General features: G+C 46.9%; 1 protein-coding gene across 2 annotated transcripts in view; it reads left to right on the top strand.

Moving 5' to 3' along the window:
* Positions 1-27075, top strand: part of MDGA2 (MAM domain containing glycosylphosphatidylinositol anchor 2) — a 409007-nt gene that overhangs the window by 309479 nt on the left and 72453 nt on the right. For both annotated transcript variants that reach the window (XM_083514663.1, XM_083514662.1), the window contains exon 9: positions 25016-25285. In XM_083514663.1, coding sequence (XP_083370789.1) covers positions 25016-25285 — 270 coding nt within the window. The remainder of the gene's footprint in view (positions 1-25015; positions 25286-27075) is intronic.

Raw genomic sequence — 27075 nt, 5'->3', positions numbered from 1 at the left:
ACACTCTTCCCCTTTCCTGAGCAGCTAATCAGTCCCCAGTCCAAGGCTGATGGCTTTGCTTTCTGCTTCTGGGTCAAAATATGCATCTCGTTAGCAGGAACACGAACTTTCGTATCAAGTGCACATTGATTCCTCTATATGATCCGGCGATGTTTGAATTTGGCAGGGGTGGGGTGGGCAAAGGGAGACGGCCTTTCTACTCTGAAACGATGGAAAGTTTTCCAACGGGGGGGAAAGCCCGGATCGGACTCTGCAAACTTGCATCAACCCCTCGCCTCCACTGAGTGCTCTGTGCCAAAGCAGCAGAGAGCAGGGTTGAGGTTCAACACTCCCTTAGCTGCATTGTGCTGAGACTGGATTTCAGTCCTGACCACACCTCGAAGCAGCAAGGCTGCAGGAGCCGCCAGGGCACAATCCCATCATAGCATAATAATAATAATAATAATAATAATAATAATAATAATAATAATAATAATAATAATATTTATACCCCAGCCACTCTGGGCGGCTTCCAACAAAATATTAAAATACAGTGGTACCTCGGGTTACATACACTTCAGGTTACAGACTCCACTATCCCAGAAATATTACCTCGGGTTAAGAACTTTGCTTCAGGATGAGAACAGAAATCGTGCAGCGGCAGTGCAGCGGCACCAGGAGGACCCATTAGCTAAAGTGGTGCTTCAGGTTAAGAACAGTTTCAGGTTAAGAACGGACCTCCAGAACGAATTAAATTCTTAACCCGAGGTACCACTGAGGTACCATCAAATATTAAGAACTTCCCAAGCAGGGCTGCCTTCAGATGTCTTCTAAAAGTCAGATAGTTGTTTATTTCTTTGATATCTGGTGGGAGGGCATTCCACAGGGCTGGTGCCACTACCGATAAGGCCCTCTGCCTGCTTCCCTGTAACCTCCCTTCTCACAGTTTAGGGGCCCAGTATACCTGAAGGAGCATCTCCACCCCCATCGTTCTGCCCAGACCCTGAGGTCCAGCGCCGAGGGCCTTCTGGCAGTTCCCTCGCTATGAGAAGTCAAGTTACAGGGAACCAGGCAGAGGGCCTTCTTGGTGGTGGCGCCCGCCCTGCGGAACCCCCTCCCGTCAGATGCCAAGGAAATAAGCAACTATCAGACTTTTAGAAGACATCTGAAGTTCAGGGAAGTTTTGTTTTTTTAAACCAATTTATTTATTATGTTTTTCAAATTAAAATTTTACAGAGCTGTATCAAACATAAAACATAAAAATAGGATTCCAAGAAATCTCTTGGACTTCCATTCTCCCCTTTGTGGGTCCTATTATGAATCATTTCCTCCTGCATCTTTTACATAACTGTCAACGTTTCCCTTTTTTTTAAGGGAAATTCCCTTATTGCGAATAGGATTCCTCGCAAGAAAAGGGAAAAGCTGACAGCTATGATTTTTTATTATACTCCAAGTCCTTTACCTCTTCCATTATGTCCAGAATTCAACCTTGAACTACAAGTGATATTCCAATCCTACTAACGATTTTAGCTGTTCACAATGGTCTTTAAGATAAGTTATAAATTTTTCCCATTCCTTATTAAAATGTTAGTCTTCCTGAATCTTCCAGTCCTTTTAGCCATTTCAGCATAATCCATTAGCTTCATATTCCATTCTTCTCTGGTAGGAACTTTACCTTCCTTCCATCCAGTGGCGTAGCGTGGGGGGTGCAGGGGGGCCGGCCGCACCGGGCGCAACATCTGGGGGGTAGGGTTAGGGGGCGCAAATCCATAGGTTAGGGGGCGCAAATCCATGGGTTAGGGGGCACAAATTACTTGCCTTGCCCCGGGTGCTGACAACCCACGCTACGCCACTGCTTCCATCTCTGGGCCAGTAACATCCGTGCAGCCATGGTCATAGACATAAATAGTCTTTTCTGCTATTTTCAGCGCCTAGAATTCCTAAAAGGGAGGCTTCAGTCTTTTTAAAAAATAGTTGTTTAAAACATTTTTTTCAACTCATTATATATCATTTCCTAAAATCCTTTTTCTACCTTACAATTCCACCACATATGATAAAATGTGCCTTTTTTCGGGGAAGTTTTTAATGGCTGATGTTTTACTGTGTTTTTAATATTTTATTGGGAGCCGGCCAGAGCGGCTGCAGCAGCCCAGTCAGATGGGCGGCATATAAATAATAAAAATATTATTATTTTCCTGGCCTACCACCCTGGTCTGAACCCATAAGGAGGTAAGAAGATCCTGGCTGCTCGATCACGGCCAAAGGGCTTAGGGCCCTCGTATTTACGGGACCGCCTCTCCTGGTCTGCCCCACAGAGGACCTTAAGGTCCATGAATAATCATAGTTTAGAGGTCCCAGGCCCTAAGGAAGTCAGACTATCCTCCACCAGGGCCAGAGCCTTCTCAGTGATGGCTCCGACCTGGTGGAGTGCTCTGTCCCATGAGACCAGGGCCCTGAAGGATTTAACCTCCTTCCATCGGGCCTGTAAGACAGAGCTATTCTGCCTGGCTTTTAATTTGAACTTAGCCTGATCTTTTATTCCCCTTCCTTCCCTCCCCCTCCCCTTTTTATGAAGATCACCCGCTCTGGGATCCCACAACTAATTCCCCCCTGGTCTCCTTGCTGGTCCAAATAGGACTAATTTAGCCAGCTAGCCCTGGGGATCATCTAATGTTTATTGGATGGATTTCCCCCCTAAATTGATTTTTGAATTCTGAATTTATTGTTATTCACATTTTATACTGTATTTTATGCTGGTTTTTGTTGCGTCAATTAAATGTTTTTAATTTGTTGTTAGCCACCCTGAGCCCAGTTTTCTGAACTGGAAAGGGTGGGGTATTATTATTATTATTATTAGTGGCTATCTAAACCAGAATCCTCTTCTCCTGGTGTTTCCAACAGTGAAGGGAGAACATAGTCATCGTACCTGGTAGCTGCTGATAGCCTTGCGCGCATTTGTCTAGCCCAGGCACAGAGGACAGCTGCTCTGTTTATCAGCGAAGCTGCATTTGCATGTATATGTGTCTGGTTCCAGAATGTGTGTAAAAGCATTACGGGCGAGTGAATCCGTATTTCCTGCTACACTGCATTAGATTATGTCTAATCTGCCTCTGTGAGCATGTTGTGTTATGCACACAGGTGTACAACATGGGATATGATGACTTGTCGATTTAGCCAGATTGCATTTTTATATACATATATAAAAAAAATGTGGGTTTTGAAATGTATTGACTTGTGCTCAGAATTCTTACTGGGATACGTTAAGAGGAAAGAAAACCCCAGACCACCGATAATACATGAGGAAAAGAGCAGAAATGTAGAAACGTGGTTAGGTTGCAGGGCGGGTGGGGGGCAAGGAGCAGTTGAAGCTGCAAAAATGGAGGAAAGAGAGAGAGAAAGGGACCCCAAAATGTTTTAATTACGCAGGAAAATGCACTGTTAGCAGAGACTTAGAAAATGTTTGGTATTGCTTGCTTTTGAGTCTTTGTTGTTGTTGTTGTTTAGTTGTTTAGTCGTGTCCGACTCTTTGTGACCCCCTGGACCAGAGCACGCCAGGCCCTCCTGTCTTCCACTGCCTCCCGCAGTTTGGTCAGACTCATGCTGGTAGCTTCGAGAACACTGTCCAACCATCTCGTCCTCCGTCGTCCCCTTCTCTCTTTCCCAACATCAGGGTCTTTTCCAGGGAGTCTTCTCTTCTCATGGTCAAAGTCTTGGAGCCTCAGTTTCAGGATCTGTCCTTCTGTGAGCACTCAGGGCTGATTTCTTTCAGAATGGAGAGGTTTGATCTTCTTGCAGTCCATGGGACTCTCAAGAGTCTCTTCCAGCACCAGAATTCAAAAGCATCAATTCTTCGGTGGTCAGCCTTCTTTATGGTCCAGCTCTCACTTCCATACATCACTACTGGGAAAACCATAGCTTGAACTATACGGACCTTTGTTGGCAAGGTGATGTCTCTGCTTTTTAAGATGCTGCCCAGGTTTGTTATTGCTTTTCTCCCAAGAAGCAGGCGTCTTTTAATTTCGTGACTGCTGTCACCATCTGCAGTGATCATGGAGCCCCAAGAAAGTAAAATCTCTCACTGCCTCCATTTCTTCCCCATCTATTTGCCAGGAGGTGATGGGACCAGTGGCCATGATCTTCGTTTTTTTGATGTTGAGCTTCAGACCATATTTTGTGGTCTGAGAGAGAGAGAGAGAGAGAGAGATATTTGGGGCTTATTCCAGTGTTTCTGCTAACCCTCTTTAAATAGAATACCTACTGAGTAACTGGATCAAATGTACATTTAAAAAGCCCCCAATAACTCTCAACCTGCTAAGAGTTATGAAGAACTTTCCTTCTCCAATAAAACAAAACGATGGCACGTAAGTCACTGGGGAAAAGAGTTCCACACCATATAAAGTACAAAAAGTTACAAATGAACATGCGCTATGCAGGGAGATTATAGCTAAGCATTGGGAAGAACTGCCTCGCCAGAGTGGTGCATGCTCTGGTTATCTCCTGCTTGGACTACTGCAATGCGCTCTACGTGGGGCTACCTTTGAAGGTGACTCGGAAACTACAACTAATCCAGAACGCAGCAGCCAGACTGGTGACTGGGAGCGGCCACCGAGACCATAGAACACCGGTCCTGAAACACCTACATTGGCTCCCAGTACGTTTCCGAGCACAATTCAAAGTGTTGGTGCTGACCTTGAAAGCCGTAAATGGCCTCAGTCCAGTATACCTGAAGGAGCGTCTCCACCCCCGTTCTGCCCGGACACTGAGGGCCTTTGGTGGTTCCCTCCCTGCGAGAAGCAAAGCTACAGGGAACCAGGCAGAGGGCCTTCTCGGTGGTGACACCCGCCCTGTGGAACGCCCTCCCACCAGATGTCAAAGAGAAGAACAACCACCAGACTTTTAGAAGACATCTGAAGGCAGCCCTGTTCAGGGAAGCTTTTAATGTTTGACACATTACTGTATTTTAATATTTGGTTGGAAGCCACCCAGAGTGGCTGGGGAAGCCCAGCCAGATGGGTGGTGTATAAATAATAAATTATTATTATTACTTTCTGAGGGTGTTTCTCAACCCTAGAACAGGCAACCTCGGAAGGTGATGGACTCTCCTTCCTTGGAGGTTTCTAAGCAGACGTTGGATGGCCATTGGTCAGGGACTCCGAAGCTGTGATTCCTGTATTGCAGGAGGGGCTGGGCTGGATGACCTTTGGGGGTCCCTCCCAACCCCACACTTCTATGATTGCATGAGTCTAAGCTAAGGGTGTGTGTGTGCGCGCGCAGCATCTCCCTTCTCAACTCAGGGAGGAAAAGGCCTTGTGACATCTCTCCAGAAAGCACAAGCCTTCAGTTCTGGTAAAGGCTCTTCAAAAACTGACAGTCGCGCCCGGGGTCTGTCCTTCAACAGTAACCTTTCGCGGCCGCTCAAGGGGAGGGTAATCAGCTGCAATGCCAGGTAAGCAAACCTGTCACCGGATCGGAGGCTTTCAGCTCCGAGAGCTCCCAAATGCAATGCCTTCTTCCCCACCTGACAAACAAGGGTGTTGCTTCCCCGGAGAATAACATAAATGTGCTTTATGGCCCAGTTGACAGCCTGGGGAGGAAAGGTGTGTCTCTGTGCATAGCAGCAGGGGCAAGAGAGGACTTTGCATTCATCTTGTGGCTCTTGGTTTGTTGGGGAGGGAGTCTCGCACAGGGTCCGTATCCCGTTGTGCACACAAGGCTTTTCTCTTTTGGGGGGGAGGCAGCCTTGGAGAGCACTGCAGGGTTGCAAAAAGGGGGGGGGGGAGAAAGTGCATTTGCAGAATAAGGTGTGACAGTATTCAGAAAGGAACAGAGAAAAGGAGGAGGGGAAAATACCTCTCTCCAGTAACCTTGAAATTCAATTTGAGAGATAAAAAGGGGGCTTGATAAAAATGAGCGAGGAGCTTGGAGGGGGCAGCAAAGAACCGCAGAAGAAAGGGAATGAGAAAGCCCGGAAGGGACGGGGTCGGTGCAGGTGGGGTGCAGGAGAGATGCTTTTGTGTGGGTCTCTTTTTTAATAATAATAAAAAAGCAGACAATTATACGGCACAGAGGAAGAAAACAGACTTGCAAAGGAGAAGCATTAGATTTCATGAAATCCTGAAATAGGAGGGCGATGATCAGATGCAGGAATGCACTGTATAAAAAATAATATATTATTCCTGCCTAAAGGAGCCTGCTAAAGAAAGAAGATTGCCTGGTGGACTTGACAGAAGCTGCAAGGAGCTGTGTCTGGATCAGGCTCCCTCTGGGCATGGGGTGCGGGTGAGACCCAAAGCCCAGCAGAAGCTGTGGGGTTGCAGAGCAAAAGGTGGGATTCAGCTCAGCTTTTGCACTGGTGCAAGAATTATATAAGAGCCTCATAAGAGCCTGCTGGGTCCAGCCAGTGACCCATCTGGTCCAGCATCCTTTGCCCATGAACATTTGCCCAGACTCCACTTCCAGCAGAAGAAACAGAGGAGGGCTAGGAAAAGCCTCTGAGATTGGAGAAATGAGAAGCAACATGGACATATCCTTTCATTCCTACTCGGAGGATGATGGCCTGGGGGAAGAGCCAGGGAGAGAGGTCTTGGAGGATCACATTTGGATCCTGGACCTGTTGGATCCAGCCTGTCCCAGACCCTGGATGTAATGGTCATCTTGGAGATGGGGGAGAGCCTGAGATGGTCAGATGTGAAGTCCTGGGCTTCAGGCAGGGATCTCTCCCAACCCCAGCTGGAGATGCCAAGGGTCAAATGTAGGCCATTCTGCATGCAAAGCAGATTCTCTAATCAGGGATCTTTCCTTGGAGAGCCACTCCCAAGCAGTGTAGAGTCCCACTGTTTCTCAGACTTGGGTCCCCAGCTGTGGCTGGAATACAACTCCCACCATCCCTTGCTAGCAGGTAAAGGTAAAGGATTCCTGGATGGCTCATTCTAGTCCAGCCACTTCCAAAAGACTGCGATCTACTCCCAGTATAAATAAACTGGCTATGGTCTACTCATTGTCATTGTTGAGCTTTTTGGAGGGGAGGATTGACCAAAGTTGTAAAGTACCACACAGGAGATCAATTTACTTCATACTGTGATCTACCTGGGACACACCCGCGATCAACCTGTTAGGCGACTCTGGGGTTGTGGCACTCATCTCGCTTTTCAGGCCGAAAGCGACAGCTTTCCGGCTCATGCAGCCAGCAGGACTGAACTGCTTCTGGCGCAACGGAACACCGTGACGGAAACCAGAGTACACGGAAATGCCGTTTACATTCCCACCTCAGTGGTACCTATTTATCTACTTGCACTGGTGTGCTTTTGAACTGCTAGTAGGTGGCGCTGTGGTCTAAACCACTGAGCCTCTTGGGCTTGCCGATCAGAAGGTCAGTGGTTTGAATCCCCGCGATGGAGTGAGCTCCCATTGCTCTGTCCCAGCTCCTTGCTAGCAGAACCAGTGGTCAGGAATGATGGGAGTTGTAGTCCAACAACGACTGGGGACCCAAGTCTGAGAAACACTGGAGACAGTGTATTACGAAGCTGGGTGACCCAATTGCAGCTTCCTTCCTCACATCCATATATCCATGCAAATTCCTCAGTCTTTTTCTTTCCTCTTTCCTTTGTCAGTAGTCATACCCCGGGATAAATACACTTCAGGATAAGTATTTTCGGGTTGAGTTCCGTGGCAACCCAGAAGTAACAGAGCGCGATACTTCTGGGTTTTGCAGGTGGTCAAAATGACATCATGCGCATGTGCAGAAGCGGAAAAACGTGACCCACACATGCGCAGACGCATCTTACGTTTTGTTCAGGATGTGAACGGGGCTCCGGAACGGATCCTGTTCGGATCCTGAGGTACCACTGTAAACTGTGTCTCTGTTGGTGATGAGGGCCTTTGTCAAAGGCAAAACTCACCCGCAAGATAGGGGCCCTGGAAGGGAAGCCCTCTCTCCTCTGGGCTGCTCTTTTGTGCTTCCGTTCTCCTGACACATCTTACACAATCCTGCTCGCTTTTCTCCGCAAATTGCAAAGCGCTTGTTGGCGGAAGTGCAGCGGGGCTGGCCCCGCCGGAGAGATCTGATTGCCAGTCAACGGCGATGATGAACTTACAAGTGGCCGCTGAATCGTAGGAAACCTTGCGTGCATGTGCCACATTAGGAAGAATCATTTCCAGGTAAAATTTACAAACCCTGGACGATTCTAATTTGTTCGAAATTACGCGTAAGTGGCTGTCTCTCGCTTGTACATTATCTAAATTACTAGCAAATTGGTCTGTTAGCTTTCATTACGGAGGACATGTGGCCGCAAAAAGCGCCGCCTGGGCTTATGTTTTGTGCTGTTGCGCGAAAGGGCGGCAGCGTTTGGGACCCAACTTGTGAGTTTTGTGGCGGATGCAAATTGGCTCCGCTTCAAGGAACCGTGTCTGTTGATGACTTCCCTTTTCCATTTCGGATTTTGTCTGAATGTAGGGGCAAAGCTCTCTGCCTGCTTTTCTGCATTGTTTATTTTATTTTAAAAGGCTTGCGGGCTGCTGAATCACAAAACTTTCCCAGTTGCATGCATGGCAAAATATTAGATGGAGCAGCTAAATAGCGTAAGAAGAGACTTCCACTGGATCAGGCTGAAGGGGGGGGCTGTTCTTCCAGGGGCCAAACAGATGTCCCATTGGGCCTCACCACGGGACTGAAACTGCCTTGGCCTCGCTTGTCAATGATCTCTGGTGGGCTAGGGACAAAGGTGAGAGCTGTTTCCTAGTTCTGCTGGATCTCTCAGCGGCGTTTGACACCATCGACCATAACATCCTTCTGGACCGTCTGGAGAAGCTGGGAGCTGGGGGCACTTTTATACGGTGGTTCCGCTCCTTCCTCCTGGGCCGTGTCCAGAAAGTGGTGTTGGGGGATGAGTGTTCAGACCCCTGGGCCCTCACTTGTGGGGTGCCTCAGGGTTCTGTCCTCTCCCCCATGCTTTTCAACATCTACATGAAGCTGCTGGGAGAGATCATCAGGAAGTTTGGGCTGGGTGTTCATCAGTATGCAGATGATACCCAGCTCTACCTCTCTTTCAAATCAGAACCAGTGAAGGCAGTGAATGTCCTGTGTGAGTGTCTGGAGGTGGTTGGAGGATGGATGGCGGCTAACAGATTGAGGTTGAATCCTGACAAGACAGAAGTACTGTTCTTGGGGGGCAGGGGGCGGGCGGGTGTGGAGGACTCCCTGGTCCTGAATGGGGTAACTGTGCCCCTGAAGGACCAGGTGCGCAGCCTGGGAGTCATTTTGGACTCGCAGCTGTCCATGGAGGCACAGGTCAAATCTGTGTCCAGGGCAGCTGTTTACCAGCTCCATCTGGTATGCAGGATGAGACCCTCCCTGCCCGCAGACTGTCTTGCCAGAGTGGCGCATGCGCTAGTTATCTCCCGCTTGGACTACTGCCATGTGCTTTATGTGGGGCTACCTTTGAAAGTGATTCAGAAACTACAACTAATCCAGAATGTGGCAGCCAGACTGGTGACTGGGAGCGGCTGCTGAGACCACATAACACCCATTTTGAAAGACCTTCATTGGCTCCCAGTATGTTTCCGAGCACAATTCGAAGCGTTGGGGCTGACCTTTAAAGCCTTAAACGGCCTCGGCCCAGTATACCTGAAGGAGCATCTCCACCCCCATCGTTCTGCCTGGACACTCAGGTCCAGCGCCAAGGGCCTTCTGGCGGTTCCCTCATTGCAAGAAGTGAGGTTACAGGGAACCAGGCAGAGGGCCTTCTTGGTGGTGGCACTTGCCCTGTGGAATGCCCTCCCATCAGATGTCAAGACAATAAACAACTGTTTTACTTTTAAAAGACAACTGAAGTCAGCCCTGTTTAGGGAAGTTTTTAATGTCTGATGCTGTATTGTTTTTAATATTCATTTGGAAGCCGCCCAGAGTGGCTGGGGAGGCCTAGCCGGAAGGGCAGGGAATAAAGAATATATTATTATTATTATTATTATTATTATTATTATTATTATTATTATTATTATTAGGAAGCCTGCAGACTGGTCATCTGCTATGAGAAGCAGGATGACAGCCTCAGTGGGGCTTCAACCCCAGAGGGGTCACTTTCTTCTGAATACCCTCCAGGTGTCCTGATTTTCCAGGTACAGTCCCAGAATTACAGAAGCTATCCCGGTTTCTGATTTGATCCCAGAATGCCCCAGTTTTTCCCTCCCTGCGAGTATGGGGCAGTATAGAAATTTATAATAATAATAATAATAATAATTTTAAAAAAGATCTGTGTGTAGGTGCAAAAATGGAGCCCTTTTTATACTGAAAATAAAGTACCTGCACCAAATGAAGGAAATGTAGAAGCTGGCATATAAAGCCCTTGCTATAATTTCTAAGGGAAATGTCACCAATCCACTTAAAATTCTTTAATTGCGATGATTCAGCAGCCAGCCATTTCTTAGGAAGCGAGGAAGGCGTTTATTCCTTTATCGTAAATGGAGCCTCACCCTGCAAGCCTTTACATGTCTACTCAGCTGTAAGTCCCACCGTATTCAATGGAGCTTACTCCCAGGCAACTGGGTAAAGACTGGGCAGCCTTACACTGCAATCCTAAGCATGTTTACTCGGAACTAAGTCCCACTGAGTTCAATCGGATTTACTCTCTGGTATGATCCTGATCATTCTCACAGTTTCTGTTACTGTTGTTGTCGTTATCATTATTATTCCACCTTTTTCAAGTCAGCTTACAGCTAAAATTTTATTTCGTTCCATTTATCTGTGTGAGATGTTGTACAAGATCCCTTCCCTCGTGTGTGTTTTCCCCTTTGCAACCATCCTGTGAGGTAGGCCAGGCGGAGAGGTTGTCATTGGCTAAGTGTAACAGCTTGTATTGAAATTGAAATACTTTATTGTCACTTGTACAACTTGTATACAGTGAGGTTACACCAGCACCCGCCCCCCACTCAGCTCTCTTAGTCTTCATTCCCCTCGTTTACTGACGCACACCCACCAAACCCCAAAGTCAGTTGCCCTGTTGTTATCTTTTCATTCAGCAGCCTAACAGCCCAGGGATAGAAGCTGTTCTTTACCCTGTTGGTGCGACTAATCAGGCTTCTATATCTTCTGCCCGAGGGCAGGAGATCAAGAAAGTGCCGGCCAGGGTGTGAATCATCCCTGAGAATTTTCCTCGCTCTCCTGAGGCAACGTTCTTCCACTCTTTCATCCAGCGGATTCACGGGACAGCCCATAATATCTTGTGCTGTATTCACCACCCTCTGCAGGCACTTCCTATCAGCTGATGTCAAACCAGCGTCCCACACCGTGATGCAGTAGGAATGGACACTTTCTATTGTGGACCGGTAGAAGGAGATCATCAGATGTTGATTGACATTGTTCTTCCGCAATATTCTGAGGAGATGGAGTCTCTGTTGGGCTTTCTTAACCACCTGGGTTGTACTGATTTTCCATGTAAAGTCTTCACTGAGATAAACTCCTGGGAATTTAAAGGAAGAGACTCTCTCCACACAGCAGGGCTAGTTCTCCTCTCTTCCTCCGAAAGTCCAACACCATCTCCTTTGTCTCACTGATTTTAAGGTGCAAGTTGTTCCCTAGGCACCATGTAGATATTTTTTGGACCTCCCCTCTATACGCTGATTCATCTCCACCTGTTATTGTATACATGGGTATATGTGTGTGACAAGATAAAATGTGGGAGAAGATTCCGGATGGAATATAAGGTAAAGGGACCCCTGACCACTAGGTCCAGTCGTGACCGACTCTGGGGTTGCAGCGCTCATCTCGCTTTATTGGCCAAGGGAGCCGGCGTACAGCTTCCGGGTCATGTGGCCAGCATGACTAAGCCGCATCTGGCGAACCAGAGCAGCGCACGGAAACGCCATTTACCTTCCCGCCGGAGCGGTACCTATTTATCTACTTGCACTTTGACGTGCTTTCGAACTGCTAGGTTGGCAGGAGCAGGGACCGAGCAACCGGAGCTCACCCCGTCGCGGGGATTCGAACCACCGACCTTCTGATCGGCAAGCCCTAGGCTCTGTGGTTTAACCCACAGCGCCACCCGCATCCCTGGATGGAGTATAGACTATCCCTATTTTCATCTGAAAAACGTTGGAAGGCTATGGACTCTCCTTCCTTGGAGGTTTCTAAGCAGAGGTTAGATGGCCACCTGTCATGGGTTATTTAGCTGAGATTCCAGCATTGCAGGGGGTTGGACTAGAAGACTCATGGTGTCTCTTCCAACGGTATAATTCTATGATTTTAACTTTTCAAAACTCTTGCATTATTGTCGTTGATTATTTTCTTATTGATAGTTTTATTGTTTTATCTTTTTGTCCACTGCCTTGAGGAGTTTTATAAACAACACCCCTGGTTCAACACTCTGGAGGAACACCCCTTGTTCAAAAGATATTGCCAAATCAGCTATTATTATTAATTACTATTATTATTATTTAAAACATTTTCAATCTTCAATGAAAACTCTGGAGGTGCCATTTGCATGAGCTGGAGGAACGGCGCTTTTTCCAATTGCTGCATTGTGCCTTGAGATCCACGTTGAAGCAGGAGGTGACATTCCCCAAGGTTCTTTAGCAGAAATATGAAAGTGGAGTTTGGCGGGTTACTTTAACAAGTGAGTGCCCAGGAAAGATCTCCATGCACAGTGGCGTGACCTAGATAAGGTGGGTTAGATATGTTGTCGCTGGTGTTTGTTTGCTTTTGAAGAGGTCAGGCCACACACTACCCGGAAAATAATTTATTTATTTTTATTTAAAATATTTATTGAGATTTTACAGAAAAGAAAAGCAGTATAATAAAAAATACAGAAAAAACAGACATTTAAACAAGTAAAAAAAGAAGATAAAAAAGAAGAAGAAAAAAAGAAATAATCCATTTTTCAATATCTTTAGGCTCATTTGCTTATTTCCTTGACCTCCTCACACCTCCCCTTTTTGTATTCCCATTTATTAAATCCTTTCAGGAAATCCTTACCCTCTTTCATTTATCTTTACTCTATATTCTTAACCTATTATAACTATAAATTTTCATCCATATAACTATCTATATTTACATATTCTTATTAGCCTTAATACCAAAACCGCTTATTTTCAGTCCAACAGAATTTTAACATTCATTAATTTTACAGTATTTCTGCAGATAGTCTCGGAAAATTTTTTTTGGAAGGGAGCCAAAATGTCAAGATACTTAAAGCTGCAAGAATCAAAGAATCTGGTGTTATTTTGTTAAAACACACACACACACCTGGATTTGTTCATAATTTAAATATGGACTTGCTAACCTTGATTTTCTTGTGAGCTGAAGAGTTTCTACATGGAACTCCATGAAGGGTGGAGAAACCTGTCAGTTTATAGGAAGACCTTCTTCTGAATCAAGCCATACACTGACTGGCAGCAGCTCTCTCAGGGAGTCTTCTCCCCCTAGGTTGAGATGCCATGGAGACCTTCTTCACTCAGAGCAGATACTCTACCCCTGAGCTAGGGGGAAATGAGAAGCAGGGAGGAATTGAAATGGACCCATTTGCCCCCCGCTCCCTGGCCTGAGCACGACACACTCAACTTCTGTATGTGCAGCTGGTCAGCTGAAACATGCAGCCACGCCTCCTCCCATACCCTCCAACATTTCTCCGATGAAAATAGGGATGTCCCATTCCATCATTTTACTTTTTATACCCCACACATCTGACTGGGTTGCCCCAGCCACTCTGGGCAGCTTCCAACATATATAAAAACATAATAAAATGTTAAACATTTTTTTTAAAAAAACCTTTCCTATACAGGATTGACTTCAGACAGCTCAGGGGTCGGATAACTCCATACCCTCCAAGATTTTTCGAATGAAAATAGGGACATCCTAAGGAAAACTGAGTGGGACATGGGTGGCACTGTGGTCTAAACCACGGAGCCGGGGGCTTGCCGATCAGAAAGTCGGCAGTTCAAATCCCTGTGACGGGGTGAGCTCCCGTTGCTCGGTCCGTTCTCCTGCCAACCTAGCAGTTCAAAAGCAGCCAGTGCAAGTAGATAAATAGGTACCGCTCCGGCGGAAAGGTAAACGGCGTTTCTGTGTGCTGCTCTGGTTCGCCAGAAATGGCTTAGTCATGCTGGTCACATGACCCAGAAGCTGTACACCGGCTCCTTCGGCCTATAGAGCGAGATGAGCGCCGCAACCCCAGAGTCATCCGCAACTGGACTTAACGGTCAGGGGTCCCTTTACCTTTTGCCTTTAAGGAAAAGTGGGACATTCTGGGATCAAATCAGAAACCAGGACGGCTTCTCTAAATCAGGCAACGTCCCTGGAAAATAGGGAAACTTGGAGGGTCTGTTCTTACCCTGCAAAGTGCAATTGTGCTTTTGTGCTTTCCTCTTCATCTTTCTTCTTTGGCGATCACTCATAGCCAGAAATAGAGTAGTTGCTTTGCAAGATGATCATCAGGCTTCCGCACAACATGACCAGTCCAACGAAGTTGATGTTGAAGAATCATTGCTTCGACATTGGTGAGCTTTACTTCTTCCAGTACACTGGCATTAGTTCGCCTGTCTTCCCAAGTGATGTGTAAAAAATTTCGGAGACGCTGTTGATAGAATCTTTTGAGGAGTTGGAGATGGTGTTTATAAGTGGTCCATGTTTCGCAAGCAGACAGTAAGGTTGGTAGTACAACAGCTTTGTAAACAAGCATTTTGGTTTCCTTGCAAATGTCCTGGTCCTCAAACACTTTGTACTTCAATTGGGAGAAAGCTGCACTTGCAGAGCTCAGGCAATGCTGGATTTCGGCATCAGTGTAACAGGAATAGTGACAGGAAAATATAACAGGAAAATATAACAGGAAAAGTGAAAAATAAGAAAGGAAAAAAACATACAAAATAAAAACAGTTAAAAACACATTAATTTTCATAACATATCTTCCTTACACTTATTTCCCCAGACCTCCTCGTACCTCCCTTTTTTGTATTCCCGTTCAATTTGTTAGTTCAGCAAATCCTTACCATCAAGCTTTTACCCATTTGTAAACCTTTTTTTTTTTTCATATCTCTTAAAGCATTACAGCAGGAAACCACTTATTTTCTATCCAACATCCTTCTAACATTCATTAATTTTACAATATTTCTGTAGATAGTCTTTGAATTTCTTCCAGTCTTCTTTCACCGACTCTTCTCCCTGGTCTCGGATTCTGCCAGTCATTTCCGCCAATTCCATGTAATCAATCACCTTCATCTGCCATTCTTCCAGCGTGGGTAAATCTTGTGTCTTCCAATATTTTGCAATGGGTATTCTTGCTGCTGTTGTGGCTTACATAAAAAAAGTTCTATCTTTCTTTGGCACCAATTGGCCAACTATGCCCAGGAGAAAGGCCTCTGGTTTCTTCAGAATGGTATATTTAAATACCTTTTTCAATTCAGATTTCGGCATCAATGTTGGCCCTTGTGGAAAGATAACTGCCTAGGTAGGAGAAGTGATTGACACTTTTCAAAGTTACACCATTGAGTTGGATTTGTGGTGCTGCAGAGGGTTCTTGGTGTAGCACTTTGGGGTTTTTTGGATGTTGAGCGACAGGGCCAAGCACCCAGTGCCTGAGCAATAGCCCCCACTGTTGTGAGTTTGTGGCTCCTTTTACGAGCCCCTCCAATACCGCCAAGATGAAGTATATTGTTGGCAAAAGGAGACTGCTGCTCAGGACATGGTCAGGGAAGCCATGCTGGCAATATTTTTATGGGTATTAAGAGCCTGCCAAGCGGTGCCCACTCCAGTCGCTTTTATCGTGTTTTATTTCCTACTGCCAGGCCCTTCCTAACTGTGGCTAGAAAGTGCTCAGGACGTCCATCGCAGGGCCTGCAAAAGTCTTGTGTTATTTATTTTCTGCAGTATTCATAGGGGGAGCGAAGCAATAAAAATCAACATAGGAATACAATACCCCCAAAAACAAAATCACATCAACAGGGCCAGTAAACAATGGGAAGGATTCTGTTGGATGGTAACTAGGCAAGATTGCAAGGGCATAAATTAATATTTTCAATTCAACGGAGTGTGTGCCTTGAGATCAGAAGGGTTGTCAGGCCTCCGGGGTCTGTGAACAGAGATCTGTGTGGCAGCTTCTCTGCCCCTTTGAGGGAGAAGGAAGGACAATAACTATAATAAAAATTAAATGTTTTATTACCGTGCAAAAATGGGAAAAGGGGGTTGCTTAGCCTTGAACCAAGGGAAGGTTTTGCCTCTAATGAATGAAGAGGAACCACCATGCAGCTGGGCTTGCCACAGACCGTGGCTGGGAGTTTATTTGAGGGAAACGTATTCTGCAAACAAATAATAATAATAACGTCATACTAATTCAACCCTGGAATCTCCCATTCAATAAACAGCAGGTGCCTAGGAAATGCAGGCTGGATTTTGAATACTGAAGAGAAGAATAACACCTTCCCCCCCAGGCTCAATATAGAAAGAATGCAGAGTTGTGTTGGTTGGGGAGCCAGACTGACTTTTTGTTTGCAGGTCGGCTCCTGTGAGAACAGGATGCTGGACATGATGGGCCATTGGCCTGATCCAGCAAATGCTCTTCTTACGTTCTAGTTCCCTGGGACAAGGGATTGATTATTAAACTGCACTGGGAACTGTAGTTTTGAGAGGAGAAGGGGGGGGTCAGCGGACAACTTTCAACACCCTTAACAAACTTCAGCTCCCAGGGTTCTTAGGAGGAATCCAGATACCGTATTTTTCCATATACAGTCATACATCGGGTTAAATATGCTTCAGGTTGAGCGTTTTCAGGTTACGCTCCGCGGCTACCAGGAAATAATGGAACACGTTACTTCCGGGTTTTGCCGCTCGCGCATGCACAGACGCTCAAAATGACGTCACACGCATGCGCAGAAGCAGCGAATCGCGACCGGCGCAGTCACGGGTTGCATTCTACTCAGGATGCGAACGGGGCTCTGGAACGGATCCCGTTCACATCCAGAGGCACCACTGAATTAGATAATAAAATAATAAATAATAATAAAATTTTATTTATATCCCGCCCTCCCCAGCCGAAGCCGGGCTCAGATGAGGCTTTTTGACTCAAAAATCATGTCAAGAAACTGGGGTCGTCCTATACATGGATAGTGACATGGGGGGAAGCTGCGTGCCATCAGCCAGCTGGTTGGCAGGTGCGCAACATCCCCCATGCCAATGCCAGGGGTGCATGCTCTAGCGAGTGTTTCCCACCCAGTGTGGGAAACTTTTCCAGCCCCCAGCAACGGCCCTGCTGGGGTGCTTTTGGCCTTCTCCCCTCATTTTCTTTAAATTTAGTCCCCCAAAATTGGGGGCATCTTATGCATGGGGGCGTCTTATAGACGGAAAAATACGGTATGTTTGGAGTGGTTTTGTTGTTGTTTAGTTGTTGAGTCGTGTCCGACTCTTCGTGAACCCCATGGACCAGCGCACACCAGGCACTTCTGTCTTCCACTGCCTCCCACAGTTTGGTCAAACTCATGCTGGTAGCTTCAAGAACACTGTCCCACCGTCTCGTCCTCTGTCGTCCCCTTCACCTTGTGCCCTCCATCTTTCCCAACATCAGGGTCTTTTCCAGGGAGTCTTCTCTTCTCACGAGGTGGCCAAAGTCTTGGAGCCTCAGCTTCAGGATCTGTCCTTCCAGTGAGCACTCAGGGCTAATTTCCTTCAGAATGGAGAGGTTTGATCTTCTTGCAGTCCATGGGACTCTCAAGAGTCTCCTCCAGCACCAGAATTCAAAAGCATCCATTCTTCGGCGATCAGCCTTCTTGATGGTCCAGCTCTCACTTCCATACATCACTCCTGGGAAAACCATAGCTTGAACTATACGGACCGTTTAGAGTGGTATGACATGGCTTTAACTGCATGCTGCAGGTGCAAGTGGGCATAGCATCTCTTTTCCTGGGATCCCCACCTTCTCCATCCTTGCTTGTCCCTTCATCTCACCTGCACAGACGGGGACCAATGTTGGCTCCAGTCCATCTCCCGTGGCATAACTGCACTGGGGATTCATCCTATGGATTGAACAAAATCCCTCCCCCCGGCCGCCTATTTGCTGCCACCCACCCTGGCAGAGCCTGCTAATCCAAGCCATTTTCGCCCGCTTCCAATGATGCATCGCTCTTTTTGCGCAGTCCGTCTCCGCTATGCAAACCACCTCATCCAAAATATGAAGTATGGAGCGATAATGCATAAAACATCGGCCGCGGAGTAGGTTATTCTGAAGAGCCGTAAATTATGCAGGCTTCATGGAACTTTAAAGAAGTCTGTCACTGTGGCAAATCAGGATCCCTCGAGAGGCGGCCGCGTAAGGCCCCCTCCTTGTGATTTGTGACAATTTCAGCAAATAAAAATTTCAAATTCACTACAAACAGGCTTGAGATATATCCGTCTCTTGGAGAATACTCTGGTGACTGGCAGCTTCTAAGGGAGGGAGGGAGCAGGAGACAGACGCTGCCGAGAAGGGAGCCCTGCGGCGAAGGAGGGGATCTGGAGTGGATTGATGCAGACACACACTGTGATGGCCTGGGATTCGGACTTGGAGGCTGAACCTGAGGAATCCCAGCCTGCACAGGATTCCCCGCCTCCAGAACCAGCTGAGCCAGGGCTGGGGCTTGAGCCTGAAGGGTCCTCACCTGTGCTGGGTCCTCAGGTGCAGGCACCAGCTGAGTCTGCTCTGGCCCCTGAGGTGATGGAGGACCCATTGCCTGCAGGTGCTCCACTCTCAGCCCCGTCAGAGGAAGCTGAGGTTGCCTCTGGGTCCGGTAACCCTCCAGCCTCTCCTGAGCTGCAGAGGCTCAGGGCAGAGAGGCGGAGGGATCTCAGTTCCTGCAGGAGGCTCGCCTCCAGGCCAGGAGAGGCGAGTCACCTGTGGACCGGGACCGCCCTATGCCTCGGGGCAGATAAAAGCCAGCCAGCCCAGTCCCAGGTTGCGGGAGCAACGTTGTTGGTAGCCTGTTCCTGCCTGCACCCTGTCCTGCTCTTCTGCCAGAGTTCCTGACCCCACCCAACTCCCCCCTTGGGCCCAGCTACAGCTTTGACGGACAGCCTCCATACCACACCCTTGACCTCGGACTGGACTCGGACCTCGCCTCTCAGTTAGCCCCCGGAACCAGCACACACACCCAGTCTTTGCGATGACGGGAAGCCCAAAACCACTTCACGGGGTTGGGGAGCTTCCTGTGGCATAAGAAGAGCATGTGCTGGATCAGACCAGTGGCCCATCTCATCCAGCATCCTGTTCTCACAGTGGCCAACCAGATGCCTCTCTTGGGAAGCAGGATCTGAGCACAGGAGCCCTTCCTCTCCTGGGGTTTCCAGCAATGGGTTTACCAGGCCCTCCAAAGTGTCATGATTTCCTGGGGACTGTCCTGGAATTACTGAAGCAGTCCCTGCTTCTGAACAGATCCCAGACTGTTCTGCTTTTCCTTTTGATTTTCATCAGCGAAATGTTGGAGGGGATGTAATAATAATAATAATAATAATAATAATAATAATAATAATAATAATAATAAAAAATTACTTATACCGCGCCCATCTGGCTGGGCTTCCCCAGCCACTCTGGGTGGCTTCCAACAAACCACTCAAATACAATAACATTAGGGAAGCTTTTAATGTTTGATGCATTACAGTATTTTAATATTATTATTATTATTATTATTATTATTTTATTATTATTATTATTATTATTAAAGCTTCCCTAAACAAGGCTGCCTTCAGATGTCTTCTAAAAGTTTGATAGTTGTTTTTCTCTTTGATATCTGGTGGGAGGGCGTTCCACAGGGCGGGTGCCACTGCCGAGAAGGCCCTCTGCCTGGTTCCCTGTAACTTGGCTTCTCGCAATGAGGGAACTGCCAGAAGGCCCTCGGTGCTGGACCTCAGCGTCCGGGCAGAATGATGGGGGTGGAGATGCTCCTTCAGGTATCCTGGACCGAGGCCGTTTAGGGTTTTAAAGGTCAACACCAACACTTTAAAATGTGCTCAGAAACCTACTGGGAGCCAGTGCAGGTCTTTCAAGACCAGTGTTATATGGTCTCGGTGGCCGCTCCCAGTCACCAGTCTAGCTGCTGCATTCTGGATTAATTGCAGTTTCCGGGTCACCTTCAAAGGTAGCCCCATGTAGAGCACATTGCAGTTGTCCAAGCAAGAGATAACTAGAGCATGCACCACTCTGGCGAGACAGTCCGCGGGCAGGTAGAGTCTCAGCCTACGTACCAGATGGAACTGGTAAACAGCTGCCCTGGACACAGAATTGACCTGCGGCTCCTAGAAATTTTGTTGCCACCAACTGTAGATACAGAAGAGAGTCATCTGTGCTAGAAGCCATCAATAGCCCTTTCCTCTAGGAATTGGTCTAATGCTCTTTCAAAGCCGGCACTTTCTTGATCTCCTGCCCTCAGGCAGAAGATACAGAAGCATGATTAGTCGCACCAACAGGGTAAAGAACAGCTTCTATCCCTGGGCTGTTAGGCTGCTGAATGAAAAGATGACAACAGGGCAACTGACTTTGGGATTTGGTGTGTGTGTGCGTCAGTAAACAAGGGGAATTAAGACTAAGAGAGCTGAGTGGGGGGTGCTAATGTAACCTCACTGTATACAAGTTGTACAAGTGACCATAAAGTATTTCAATTTCAATCAATTTCAATTCCTGGAGGAGGAGAGGGCTGCCGATGGCCACTGATATCTCCTAGCCGCCAGGGCTGTGCTTTGCCTCCACAGCAATGCTTCTGAACACCGGTATTTTGGAAACTGCCCTGTGATCCCTCGGCAGTATAGAAAACTAATAAATAAAATAAAAATTAATAAAGCAGCTGGAAGGGAGAAGGCTGTTGTGCTCGGCTGCTGCCAGGGGGCTTCCCAAAAGACGCATCTGGTCAGACACTGTGAGAACAGGATGCAAGACTTTAGCTGAGATTCCTGTATTCCAGGGGTGGACTAGATGACACATGGAGTCCCTTCCAACTCTACGATTCTATGGGACACTATCCTGACCCAGCGGGGCTCTTCCTTCTTATATTTAGGCTTAATTGAAGCTTGGTTTTTGGCACTCTATGGCCATCTTCATTGGAAGGCAGGTCTGTTGCCAGGATTCACATTGCACCACTGGGAAGCAGAGGCGTGGAGAGGAGGAGAGACTCGCGTCAAGAAGCCTCAACATTAATTGTAGGTGAGGTGCTGATTGTTCCCAGCAACCTGTCTGCCAGGAGCCCGCCCGGCGGATCTGCTGTGAAACAGCCCTTTGACAGCCTTCCTAAAGCCGGCGCTGATTTCAGGGGCTGCTGTTTGCAATCCTTGATTGAAGCAGGTTGCAAATTGTTCTGCTGCCTGAGGAATCAGCAGCCGAGAAGCCAAAGCCATGGCAATCTCCTTGCAGGGGGGGGCAGGAGGAAGGTTCCCCCTCTCCTGCTATTATCTTTCAAGTGCAAGGAAACCAGAAGCTGGGATCTGTGGCATCACCTCGCTCAGCGTCAGATTGGGAGCAATAGGATTTCTTCTTCTGCGGTCCCTCGTAGCTGAGCAAGATTGTCTTCCATGAACATGGTTTTAACAGTGAGTCCATAAGTGACTGGAGGCCAATTCTGGATCCACACGTCCTTCCACAGTGGGGACATAGGTTTCCGGGCAGGATATGATCATGGTAAATGTCCCCACTGTGGAAGGACGTGTGGATCCAGAATTGGCCTCCACAGTCACTTACAGACTCACTGTTAAAACCGTGTTTATGGAAGACAATCTTACTCGGCTACGAGGGATCGCAGAAGAAGAAGAAGAAGAAGAAGAAGAAGAAGAAGAAGAAGAAGAAGAAGAAGAAGATGATCATGGTGAGGGTTTGCCAAGCATGCCTTCCTCTTAGCACATTTCTCCCTTGCATCCTGAGTTCGAGTGTCTTCAAAGCCCATGACACCTTTGGTCAAGGCTGTTCTCCAACTGGAGCGTTCACAGGCCAGTGTTTCCCAGTTGTCGGTGTTTATACTACATTTTTAAAGATTTGCCTTGAGACAGTCTTTAAACCTCTTTTGTTGACCACCAGCATTACGCTTTCCATTTTAAGTTTGGAATAGAGTAGTTGCTTTGGAAGACGATCATTGGGCATCCGCACAACATGACCAGTCCAACAAAGTTGATGTTGAAGAATCATTGCTTCAACACAGGTGATCTTTGCTTCTTCCAATATACTGGCATAAGTTCACCTGTCTTCCCAAATGTCAGAGACACCTTGATTGAATCTTTTGATGAGTTGGAGATGGTGTTTATAAGTGGTCCATGTTTCACAAGCATACAGTAAGGTTGGTAGTACAATAGCTTTGTAAAAAAGCATTTTGGTTTCCCTGAGAATGTCCCGTTCCTCAAAAACTCTGCAGTTCAGTCAGGAGAAAGTTGCACTCACAGAGCTCAGGCGATGCTGGATAACCACATCAGTTAACAAACATGGATACATATGCTACAATGTTATTGTTTTAGTTCAATAATTTGTTTAAATAGTTGTTAAGGAAATGATTATTTTTCTCCTTCCAATAAAGTCCAGCAGATAAGTTGCCCAAATATAAACAGTTCACTTATTAAACCTCACCATAATTTCATAATTACCGTATTTTTTGCACCATAACACTCACTTTTTTCCTCCTAAAAAGTAAGGGGAAATGTCTGTGCGTGTTATGGAGGGAATGCCTACGGGTGGCATGCCTACGGATTTTCCTCCTCTAGAAACTACGTGCGTGTTATGGTCGGGTGCGTGTTATAGAGCGAAAAAATACGGTATCTGCCTATATATTTCTAATAGTATAACCAAATCAGAAATTTTCTTATTTAACTGTAAAAACTACTCTGAAAATTTATTATTCCAAAAATGAAACCTACCTCTGCTTGTAAGTATCATGATGATACCAGCAAGAAGGAGTCTTTCTGTAAAAAGAAATGATTTAAATCAAGTCTTGCTGACTAGTGATTTAAATCGTGATTTAAATCGTGATTTAAATCAATTTGATTTAAATTTGACCCACCCTGGTCCCTTCCAACTTCACAGTTCTGTGATTCTATGGAAACATTGATCCGCCTACGTGGCTCAGGACTGTCCACACTGCTCTGCCACTGAACTAGGGAGCTTCCCAAGCAAGACCCACATGAGACCCCCAGTCCAGGTATGTCTCCAGCTCCCTCCCACACCTGAACCGAACACTGAAATTCATCAGAAGGGGGAAAATCTGCCTAGAGGATCTGTGATTTTAGGGGAGTTTAGGGGCGGAGAGTTGAGGAAAAGAGAAAGAACTTTAATTGCCCTCCCGAGGACTCAGAATGACCTGTAACTCTCAGCACTGTTTAAAACCGTTTAATCTCCTGCCTGTCAATCAAACAGATGCCTGGAGCCGCAAAGGTCTTTGCTGCTCCACAGGCTGGAAGGTTCTGGCCCATTAATAGCCTGAAGGCTGGAGGAAAGATGACCGAGGAGGGCAGCTTCTCTGGAGGGGCCCAGCAGAGCCAGGACAGCTAATGGAAGGGTACCAGATTTTTTTCAAAGAATCCAGGGACACTCTTCTTCTTCTTCTTCTTCTTCTTCTTCTTCTTCTTCTTCTTCTTCTTCTTCTTCTTCTTCTTCTTCTTCTTCTTTTGAAAAGAAAAAAAGAAAGTTATTTTTTTTAAATCATTTTTTTTAAAAAAATTAAGAAGTAATACAGTGGTACCTCGGGTTACATGCGCTTCAGGTTACATACGCTTCAGGTTACAGACTCCGCTAACCCAGAAATAGTGCTTCAGGTTAAGAACTTTGCTTCAGGATGAGAACAGAAATTGTGCTCTGGTGGCGCAGCGGCAGCGGGAGGCCCCATTAGCTAAAGTGGTGCTTGTTGGCAAGGTGATGTCTCTGCTTTTTAAGATGCTGTCTAGGTTTGTCATTGCTTTTCTGCCAAGAAGCAGGCATCTTTTAATTTCATGACTGCTGTCACCATCTGCAGTGATCATGGAGCCCAAGAAAGTAAAATCTCTCACTGCGGGTTTATTCTAAACACAACCAAATCTTGGTTGTTGAACCTTGACTCAATAGGTAGGTATTTAGGCATCCCCATTCCTTCTGGACAATTTATTTGGCTTGTTCCTTAAGGCTTCCATCAACTTAGCGAGTTTCAAGTCCTCGCTCAGTTTTTGTAGCCCTTCTTCTCCAGTTGGTATATGGTCACCCTTCCAGTGCTTAGCAATAGCTAATAGTGAAAAGAAACTTGTTAAATCCTTGTTGGGTGGGGGGAATGTTGTACAAAAGAAAACAGAGCCAGGAGATCTTCTGATGATTGAAGAAATTTGCTGATGAGTTTATAGCCTTGATTCTTCCTCTGTGCCTGGGATTGCTCCATCTGATAAGGCTGTTGCTTAGTTACCCGGTTGCAGCTCCGCTTGCTATGTGACTTAATGTCTACTTGTGTGTAAATCTAAGGTGAGGGAAGGCCTCTGTGTAGTTTAGAGGCCTAGCAATTTAACCCCTGTGTTGCAAACAATAGTAATATCCAAGGCATATTATATACTTATACTTTTTCATTCACCATATAGATGGGTTTGTGAATCATTTTTGTATCCTTCTGCTGTGCTGAAGAAGAATTCCACGAAATAGTGGATATATCCAGAATCACCGTTCACAACGTCTGTTTGCAAACTACTTCGGCATCGTCGGACGCCATAAACTAAGCTTTACAACCTGTTTCCACCAGATAAGAATTTGCTTCTTTCAGAGACTTGCATAGTCTTCAAAGACTTTCCAAGACTTATAAGACTTATGTTTATTTGGTTTTATGTTTTCAAGAGAATCCATTAAGAGAGCATATTTTGTGACTTTCAGAGATTCCTAAGCTTTCTGTTTATGTGATTTCATATATTTCATATTATATAAAGAGCGTATGTTGATATCGTATCATTGTATTTGGTCATCGTGTTGCCTTGGATATTACCGACTAGTTTATAGGCCTGGCGACTCTGCTTTTTGTGGGTTCTGACCTAGCAAAACGGTCTCCAGCATCGCAGCCGGTGTGGTTCACTGAAGAAAACCTGTTGCAATCCCCTCTCCTCTCCCGCTTCTTGCAGATCCTCCCGCCGTGGAGCCGACCTTCTTGGAGATCCGTCAGGGCCAAGGCCGAAGCGTCACCATGACCTGTCGTGTTCTGAGGGCTTACCCCACCCGCGTCTTGACCTTCGAGTGGCGGCTGGGCAACAAACTCCTTCGGACGGGGCAGTTTGATGCCCAGGACTCCACCGAGTACACGATCCGGAGCCTTTCCAGGGACAGCTATGGGATTTACAACTGCAACATCATCAACGAGGCGGGGGCCGGGAGGTGCACCTTTCTGGTGACAGGTAGGCTTCCCCCGTTCTGCTCCGTCTAGGGCTGGCAGGTCAGGATGGGGCAGGGGACAGAGGCTTCCCCCACACACACACCTCCAGGATTGCCATGATGCCAAGGCTGCAGTGCGCACTCCAGCGCATGAAAATGTGGAACAGGTGCCTTCTCTCTGGGGTGCAAAACATGAGCCACCTCCCTCCATTGCTGATCAATGTGGGCAGGCAGTGGTCACTTTGTGATGGAGGAAAAGCAGTGTGTGCACGCATTGAGAGCATGTTGTCATAATTGTGTGTAGTGTGTGTGTGTGTGTGTGTGTGAGAGAGAGAGAGAGAGAGAGAGAGAGAAAGAAAAAGAAAAAGAGAAAAAGAGAGAGAGAGAGAGAGAGAGAGAGAGAGAGAGAGAGAGAGACTCCAAATGTCCCTATTTTCCAGGAACAGTCCCGGATTTACAGGAGCTGTCCCGGTTTCTGATTTGATCCTAGAATGATCTGTTTATTATTATTATTATTATTATTATTATTTTATTATTACTATTAGAATTTGTATACCACCTTTTACCTGGAGGTCTCAGGGTGGTTCACAGAAAAGATCACAATATATAAAATCAAAATAAAAACAATAAGCCAATGATACCCCTCCCCTCCCAAAGAGCTGCATTTTAAAAGGGTATAGGATGTTAATCAGGTCAGGCAAAGGCCTGGTTAAAAATGAATGTTTTTGCCTGGCGCCTAAAGGTGTATAATGAAGGCGCCAAGTGAACTTCTCTGGGGCAGCATTCCATAGACAGGGAGCCACTGCAGAGAAGGCCCTGTTTTCGTGTTGCAACCCTCCGGACCTCTTGAGGAGAGGGCACAGAAGATGATCACAGGGTCCGGGTAGGTTCATATCGAAAAGGGTGGTCCTTGAGGTATTGCAGTCCTGAGCCGTTCTTTAGGACATCCCTGTTTTCACTGGAGAAATGTTGGAAGGCATACTGCATGTGTGTATAGGAAGGACTAGCGCATTTAGGATGCAATTTAGACAAATTCGTGGGTGGGAAGGGTAAATAAAATATAAAAAGGTAAAGGACCCCTGGATGGTTAAGTCCAGTCAAAGGCGACTGTGGGGTTGCGGCGCTCATCTCCCTTTCAGGCCGAGGGAGCCAGCGTTTGTCCACAGACAGCTTTCTAGGTCATGTGGCCAGCAGGACTAAACCGCTACTAGCGCAACGGGACACCGTGACGGAAACCAGAGTGCATGGAAACGCCGTTTCCCTTCCCGCCGCAGTGGTCCCTATTTATCTACTTGTGCTGGCATGCTTTCGAACTGCTAGGTTGGCAGTAGCTGGGACAGAGCAATGGGAGCTCACTCCATTGTGGGGATTCGAACCACCAACCTTCTGATCGGCAAGCCCAAGAGGCTCAGTGGTTTAGACCACAGCACCACCCGCATCACTTGGGTAAAGGGTATTGATTACTACCATTGAGGTTGAATCCTGACAAGACAGAAGTACCATTCTTGGGGGACAGGGGGCGGGCTGGTGTGGAGGACTCCCTGGTCCTGAATGAGGTAACTGTGCCCCTGAAGGACCTGGTGCACAACCTGGGAGTCATTTTGGACTCTCAGCTCTCCATGGAGGCGCAGGTCAATTCTGTGTCCAGGGCAGCTGTCTACCAGCTCCATCTGGTACGCAGGCTGAGACCCTCCCTGCCCACATTCTCTGGTTATCTCCCGCTTGGACAACTGCAATGCGCTCTACGTGGGGCTACCTTTGAAGATGACCCAGAAACTACAACTAATCCAGAATGCGGCAGCTAGACTGGTGA

This window comes from Podarcis liolepis, assembly GCF_965112155.1.
Source record: "Podarcis liolepis genome assembly, chromosome: 1".
In the NCBI taxonomy this organism is placed as follows: Eukaryota; Metazoa; Chordata; class Lepidosauria; order Squamata; family Lacertidae; genus Podarcis; species Podarcis liolepis.
The sequence above is the reverse complement of the archived record's forward strand: the minus strand, read 5'-3'. Positions and strand labels throughout refer to the sequence as shown.